At 53.3% G+C, this 7,921-nt stretch overlaps 1 protein-coding gene and 1 long non-coding RNA gene across 2 annotated transcripts; both read left to right on the top strand.

Moving 5' to 3' along the window:
- Positions 1 to 306: 306 nt before the first annotated feature.
- On the top strand, positions 307 to 1,790 carry LOC135280327 (uncharacterized). Its single transcript, XR_010347329.1, has 3 exons — positions 307 to 444; positions 555 to 744; positions 1,007 to 1,790. It is a non-coding gene; the product is annotated as an uncharacterized LOC135280327 (long non-coding RNA).
- Positions 1,791 to 4,770: 2,980 nt separating this feature from the next.
- LOC135280353 (ring-infected erythrocyte surface antigen-like) lies at positions 4,771 to 5,253 on the top strand. The gene is made up of 2 exons (XM_064388173.1): positions 4,771 to 4,878; positions 4,989 to 5,253. The coding sequence occupies exons 1-2, from the start codon at positions 4,855 to 4,857 to the stop codon at positions 5,193 to 5,195; spliced, it is 231 nt and encodes a 76-aa protein (XP_064244243.1). The 5' UTR covers positions 4,771 to 4,854; the 3' UTR covers positions 5,196 to 5,253.
- The last annotated feature ends 2,668 nt before the right edge of the window (positions 5,254 to 7,921 follow it).

Below are 7,921 nucleotides of genomic sequence, written 5' to 3'. Positions count from 1 at the left end.
TCCTGTCAGGGTGCTTGTCCCTGACACTGGGACCAGTGCAGAGAGGCTGTGCATACCCCATGCCAAGGAACATCCAGGCCAGGCTGGACTGGGGCCGCAGCAACCTGCTGTGCTGGCAGCTTGCTCAGCTTGGAACCAGATGATCTTTAGGGTCCCTTCCAAGCCAAACCATTCAAGGATTTGATCATTCTTCCATGCCCATCTCCCAGTGTGGCGCGGCCCTGAAACTTCTGTGACATCACAGCTCCCAGAGTGTTCCAGGTGGAACGTCCAGCACCTGGAAACCAGCAGAGCAGACACTCTGCCTGCTGCCAGCGCTCAGTTGTCGCTCGCTCTGCGCTCTGCCCGTCAGCACTCAGCTGTTGCTGCTGCTGCCTGGGATTTTCCTGACGCCTGCTCTGGAGCACCAACCCCAGCAGGATGAGCACTGCTGCTCCAGTGGAGGTACTGTGCCATTCCAGGGAGGGGGTAGCCTGCTTGAGCAGGCTGCAGCCACGTGGCAATGGATGGTGTGGGACAGGAACCCCACTGTGAGATTGTGCTGTCTCTTGCAGACTATCAGAGACAATGTGGAGGAGATGGAAGTGGACATGGGGCAGAATGAGGATGAAAAGATGGAGGTGGATGTGAAAGAGCAGGTTGAGGACATGGAAGTAGATGTGGAGGATGACATCGAGGAGATGGAAGTGGACGAGAAGGATGAGGAGGAGCCCATGGTCCTTGGATGAAGATGGAGCCCCACAAGTAAGACAGGCAGATGCTCCCCATGTCCTGCCCACAGACACAGTGGCTGCCCTGACGCCAGGCTGGGGCTGGGCTGGATGGCCCCGCTCAGGGACATGGTGCCCGCAGGAGGCCTGGATTGTGCTGGCACAAGCACCAGCCCTGGCCTGCCCTGTACTTGCCTGGGGCCACAGCAGCCCTGCCAGCCCTGTCCCAGCTCCTGGGGCCCAGCTGGGCCCAGTGCTGGCAGCTGACTCCAGCTTTGCTTCTTTCTTCCTTCCAGGACTGCTGGAGATGACGGCCGTACATATTACGCCTGTGTATATACGTTTCAAAAGTTAGAATATTTTTGTAAATATGTTCTTAGGTTAGTAGTTCACTGCCAATATGTTTTGAAGATTGTTAGTCCATAGGATCCCATGTAAATATGTGCTGTGGATTGTTGTTGTTGTTGTTCTAAGGATTGTTGTAATGAAAGGTGTTCTGTAAATCCTCGTGTTTGCCGATCTTCGCCAAATAAATACTACTTCTTTATAAAACTTCACTTCTCTTTCTCATTCCTTTGGGCACTGTCAGAAACCCGGACGTCCCCCTGACCATCCTAAATGATTCCAGCCCCAGCCAGGGGGCTTTAAATCCCTGGCAGGTGGTTCGGAGACCCTGGCATGTAGCCAAAGACCCCTGTGCCTTTGAATTTAACTCATAAAGCAAGTTACCACCTTTATGTCAAGAATTAAAAGTCACAAAAATTTAGATAGTCTAGTAATAGTAATCACAAAGTTAACGGAAAACATTTAGAGCACTGTACAAAGAGGTTTTAAACCTTGTGCGAAAGAGTCTGGAATTCTCTACATAGAAGTCAAAGGTTCTAAGATAGAAAATTTGGGCGTACCCTGTCCTTCCTCTTTCTTCTCCCTAGCATCCACATGAAAGATGATGTTAGCATCCACAAATTGGTTTCAAGTAGAAAGTCACTATCTAACTTAAGTAATAGGTATTAAAACATTATTCTAAACATAGTATACGCACTTTTTAATATAAAAGATAACACCAACCCGAGAGGCAAAAAGAGTGCCTTAAGCAGCCCTGCTGAACAAACCTCAGCAGGCCAGACAAAAAATGTTTTAGAGAAAACATAAAAATCAACCGTAAGAGCGTGAACCACATACTTCTCAACTCTTCCTTCGACAGCTAAGTTAGAAAAAGAGACTTCTAACATACCTCGAAATCCTCTCAACCAAAGAAAACCCAAGAGGCACAGGCAGAGTTTGCACAGTTGGGATTTCCACTTGTTCCGGGATCCCGGGGCTGGAGCTCCCTGGGGCTGCTGCCACGGCCACCCCACGGCTGGGGGTCCCTGTGCACAGGGGGTCCCACTGACACCAATGCTGGCACTGGGCACTGCTGCTGCTCCTGGGCTGGGCCACAGCGGCGTCCCCAAGAGCTGAGCTGCCACCAGCACAGAGGGGGCTCTCACTGCAGTTATCCCTGCAGCCATGCCACCAAAGCAAGGCAGGAAACTTTCAGCCACCCTTCCTGCTGCAGCCACAGGCACTCCTGGCTCCAGAGCCGCCATCCGGCCACAGGGATGCAAAATCCACCTTCCCACTCTCAAGGCCTTGACAGCCTTGGCAACTGTGGCACCTGCATCTGGGCTGCTGCAGGGGCTGATGTTTAAGGCTTGCAGCCTCCAAAGGCTCTGGGCTCTGCTTCCCAACCTGCTCTGCACTGCCCTGGGCCCGCATTGCTCAAGAGACAAAAGCCAAGCCAGGGGATCCTCATCCTACCCAAACTGCTGAATTGACTGCAGTCCTTTGGACCTTCTCCACTTTCAAAGAACCTATTCATTTGATCACTGATTCGGCAGATGTCTAAGGCCTAGTGCAGCGGGCCGAAAATTCCATTTTCAAAGACATTTCTAACCCCAACTAGAGCATTTGCTTTCCCCTTTCATTTCTCTTTTGTCCCACAGACAACACCCACACTATATCATGTACACAAGGTCTCATACCACCCTTCCTGCATTTATAGTAGGCAATGCTAAAGCAGATGCCCCAGCAATGGTTGTCCAAACCTCCCTATGGAATGTTTTTGACCAGGCTAGGATCCGCCACCGCTTCTACCATCCAAACATTCCTGCACCGCTCAGCATCTTTAAAATTACCCAAGATCAGGCAAGATCCATGGCAAACACCTGCCCAAATTGTCAGCAACATGCCTTTGCTTCTGTCACAGCTGGAGTCAACCCAAGAGGACTAAAGACTCTCCAGATCGGGCAATCACACATCACACACCAACCCCCGTTGGGAGACTAAAATACATCCCCGTCTGAATCGACGCTGACAACGCTGCGGTTTTCGCCTTTGCCCATGCTGGTGAGTAATCAAAAGGTGCTATAAAACGTTCCTTTTTAGCTTTTTCCACCTTCCCTGTTCCACAGGAAATCAAAACTGATCATGGTCCTGCTTATACCTCCCACTGATTCCAACCATTTTCTGACCAGTGGGCTATAAAACATGTCACAGCCATACCACACTCTGCCACAGGACACTCCATAGTCCAGAGGGCCCACTCTTCCATCCAAAGGATCCTTGATCAACAGAGACAGGGAGTCCGCATATTATCTCCCATTGAGACACTGGCCAAGGCCCTTGATGTGCTCAACTTTTTCAACACCTCATTTATGGAGCCAACTCCCCCAGTCATCAGGCGATTGGCATTTAATTTCACTGCAGCCCAGTGAAAAGAAAAGCCACCTGTGTTGATCAAAGACCCTGAATCTAAAAAAATTATGGGCCCTTTCCCATTCATTACTTGGGGGAGAGGATATGCTTGTGTCTCTACAGCAGCAGAGACATTGTATTCATTGTGTTGCTTATTTTATCCAGTTTTGCTCAACGCTTGCAAAAGTCCATGGCAGAAGCTTTCATTCTTGAAAACAAAAAGGGGGCACTTGTGGAGGCCCAGGGGCCTCTCATTGAAACTGTAATACCTTAGGGCAAAGGGGACCAAGGTGAAAGAGAGAAACCCCTCTGAATGCAGGGCTCTCACCCATGGCCACTTGCAGCCTCTTGCAATCTGCAGCTTTTGTTGCCATCACCCACTTCAACTGCCATTTTTTCCTTATATCTACTCTCCAGAGAATGTTCTTCCCTCTCTTGTCGCCTGCAGGCCTTGGCTTCGCCCCTTCTCTCCCCCTTATAAAACCCTCAGTCCCCAGCGTCATTTTCTCTCTGGCCCTGGACCCTCTTCATGGCAATGCACAGCGTTTGGAGTTCCACACAAAGACCCGTCTCTGGCCTCGTTCATCAGCACTTGAAGCAAGTGTGCTCCGGCCTCTGGCAGTGCAGCTCGCTCACACGGGCTCACTGTGGACACGCCGCAATCACACAGTCATTGAGTGCACCAGAGAAGCTGGCCTCTAAAAGAAGTCATGAATCCCGCAGCCCACCCAAGCCAATGCCTTGCATGTCTTTACATTTTCCTTCTTTGCTCATCTCTCGTGTGACTTTCCCCATTTCCTCTCTCTGGGACCTTGGCTTCTCTCTCTCCTGCCTGCAGCTTCAGCCACATGTGTGACCCTGCAGGAACAGCCTGACCCACAGGGAAGTGGGAGAGGACTCTCCGCCAGGAACTGAAGTGACAGAACAAGGGGGAATGAGATGAAACTGCAAGAGCTGGAATCCATTTGATGACGGGAAGAAGTTCTTTCCTGTCAGGGTGCTTGTCCCTGACACTGGGACCAGTGCAGAGAGGCTGTGCATACCCCATGCCAAGGAGCATCCAAGGCCACCTTGGACAGGGGCCGCAGCAACCTGCTGTGCTGGCAGCTTGCTCAGCTTGGAACCAGATGATCTTTAGGGTCCCTTCCAAGCCAAACCATTCAAGGATTTGATCATCCTTCCATGCCCATCTCCCAGTGTGGCGCGGCCCTGAAACTTCTGTGACATCACAGCTCCCAGAGTGTTCCAGGTGGAATGTCCAGCACCTGGAAACCAGCAGAGCAGACACTCTGCCTGCTGCCAGTGGTCAGTTGGCGCTCGCTCTGCACTCTGCCCGTCAGCACTCAGCTGTTGCTGCTGCTGCCTGGGATTTTCCTGACGCCTGCTCTGGAGCACCAACCCCAGCAGGATGAGCACTGCTGCTCCAGTGGAGGTGCAGTGCCATTCCAGGGAAGTGGCAGCCTGCTTGAGCAGGCTGCAGCCACGTGGCAAAGGATGGTGTGGGACAGGAACCCCACTGTGAGATTTTGCTGTCTCTTGCAGACTATCAGAGACAATGTGGAGGAGATGGAAGTGGACATGGGGCAGAATGAGGATGAAAAGATGGAGGTGGATGTGAAAGAGCAGGTTGAGGACATGGATGTAGATGCGGAGGAAAACATCGAGGACATGGAGGTGGATGAAGAAGAGAACATTGAGGAGATGGAAGTGGACGAGAAGGTTGAGGAGGAGCCCATGGTCCTTGGATGAAGATGGAGCCCCACAAGTAAGACAGGCAGATGCTCCCCATGCCCTGCCCACAGACACAGTGGCTGCCCCGACGCCAGGCTGGGGCTGGGCTGGATGGCCCCGCTCAGGGACACGCTGCCCGCAGGGGGCCTGGATTGTGCTGCCACAAGCACCAGCCCTGGCCTGCCCTGCGCTTGCCTGGGGCCACAGCAGCCCTGCCAGCCCTGTCCCAGCCCCTGGGGCCCAGCTCCCAGCCCAGCTGTGCCCCGTGCTGGCAGCAGAGTCCAGCTTTGCTTCTTCCTTTCTTCCAGGCCTGATGCAGATGATGGCTGGAGATATTACGCCTGTGTATATATGTTTGAATAGTTAGAAGATTTTTGTAAATATGTTCTTAGGTTAGTAGCTCTCTGTAAATATGTTTTGAAGATTGTTAGTCCCTAGGATCCCATGTAAATAAATCCTGTAGATTGTTATTGTTGTTGTTGTTGTTCTAAGGATTGTTGTAATGAAAGGTGCTCTGTAAATCCTAGAGTTTGGCAATCTTTGGCAAATAAATACGGCTTCTTTTTAAACCTCACTTCTCTTTGTCATTCCTTTGGGCACAGGCAGCGTTTGCACAGTTGGGATTTCCACTTGTTCCGGGATCCCGGGGCTGGAGCTCCCTGGGGCTGCTGCCACGGCCACCCCACGGCTGGGGGTCCCTGTGCACAGGGGGTCCCACTGACACCAATGCTGGCACTGGGCACTGCTGCTGCTCCTGGGCTGGGGCACAGCGGCATCCCCAAGAGCTGAGCTGCCACCAGCACAGAGGGGGCTCTCACTGCACTGGCCCCTGCAGCCATGCCACCAAAGCAAGGCAGGAAACTTTCAGCCACCCTTCCTGCTGCAGCCACAGCCACTCCTGGCTCCAGAGCCGCCATCAGGCCACAGGGATGCAAAATCCACCTTCCCGCTCTCAAGGCCACGGCAGCCTTGGCAACTGTGGCACCTGCATCTGGGCTGCTGCAGGGGCTGATGTTTAAGGCTTGCAGCCTCCAAAGGCTCCGGGCTCTGCTTCCGGGCCTGCTCTGCACTGCCCTGGGCCCGCATTGCTCAAGAGACAAAAGCCAAGCCAGGGGATCCTCACCCTGCCCTCATTCCTACTGCTGGCAGCGGCCACTGGCTCCTGTCCCCCACTCGGGTGACAGCAGGACAGACAGGGCAGGCTCTGCTGGGCAGGGGGTGGGAGGCTTTGGGCCCTGTGGGTGCTGCTGCTGGGGACCATGGGCCCAACAGGGCCCCCAGCTCAGCCCCTGCCCGGGCAGCTGCCCCCAAAGCCCCACACACCCTGAGCATCCCCATCACTGGTGGCAGTGGGAAATCCCACATACGTGACTAAAGAAATTCCCCAGAGCAAGTGAACCAAGGGTTCCATGGGGAAAGTCAGCACCCGCTGATGTTTAAAGCACCTTTGCAAAGGTGGCTGCAGGGCAGCTGTGATCTCCAGGGCCTCTGGCACTGCCTGCTGTGCACGTGAGGCTGTGGGGCTGCTCCCAGTGGGACACAGCACTGGGCTCACGCCAGCCCTCAGCCCCTCACAGCTGATCCCTAGGAGCAGCCTCAGAAAGCACTTTCACACCACTTGCTGCAGATATTAAACAGGACTACATGTCATTCAAAGAAGCCACGTTGCCAATTTCCTTGCGGTGTCGGGGCATCAGAAGCCTGGAAGGTGGCTCTGAATGTGCACTCAGGCCACTTCCACTGCCATCCCAAAGGACAGGGCTCTGCTTTCAGCACTGCTGAGCTCCTAACACAGCAATGAAGTCTCAGGAAGAGGCAGTCTGGTGGAGGTCCAGGGGCCTGCCATTGGAACTCTAATATCTCAGGGCAAAGATGACCAAAGTGAGACACTCCCCTCTGAATGCAATGATCTTGCCCTCGGACATTTGCAGGCTCATGATGATGCAACAGGTTTTCTTGGTATCATCAACTTTGTGTTTACCTTATATGTACTCTCCAGAGAACGTTCTCCCCTCTCTTCTCCCCTGTTGCTCCTGGCTTACTACAGTGCTTCACCCCTTCTCCCCAGCGAATGAAACCCTCAGTCCCCAGCCTCATTTTCTCTCTGGCCCTGGACCCTCTTCATCGCAATGCACAGCGTTTGGAGATCCACACAAAGACCCGTCTCTGGCCTCGTTCATCAGCACTTGAAGCAAGTGTGCTCTGGGCTCTGGGAGTGCAGCTCGCTCACACGGGCTCACTGTGGACACGCCGCAATCACACAGTCATTGAGTGCACCAGAGAACCTGGCCTCTAATGAAAGGCATGAATCCCACAGCCCACCCAACCCAATGCCTTGCATGTCTCTACTTTTTCCTTCTTTGCTCATCTTTCATGTCACTTTCCCCATTTGCTCTGGCTGGCAGCTTGGCTTCTCTCTCTCCTGCCTGCAGCTTCAGCCACATGTGTGACCCTGCAGGAACAGCCTGACCTACAGGGAAGTGGGAGAGGACTCTTTGTCAGGAACTGAAGTGACAGAACAAGGAGGAATGGGATCAAACTGCAAGAGCTGGAATCCATTCCATGATGGGAAGAAGTTCTTTCCTCTCAGGGTGCTTGTCCCTGACACTGGGACCAGTGCAGAGAGGCTGTGCATACCCCATGCCAAGGAACATCCAGGCCAGGCTGGACTGGGGCCGCAGCAACCTGCTGTGCTGGCAGCTTGCTCAGCTTGGAACCAGATGATCTTTAGGGTCCCTTCCAAG

This window comes from Passer domesticus, chromosome 13 (genome assembly GCF_036417665.1).
Source record: "Passer domesticus isolate bPasDom1 chromosome 13, bPasDom1.hap1, whole genome shotgun sequence".
Lineage (NCBI taxonomy): Eukaryota > Metazoa > Chordata > Aves > Passeriformes > Passeridae > Passer > Passer domesticus.
Note: the sequence above shows the minus strand (reverse complement) of the source record. Positions and strands in the feature narration are given on the sequence as shown.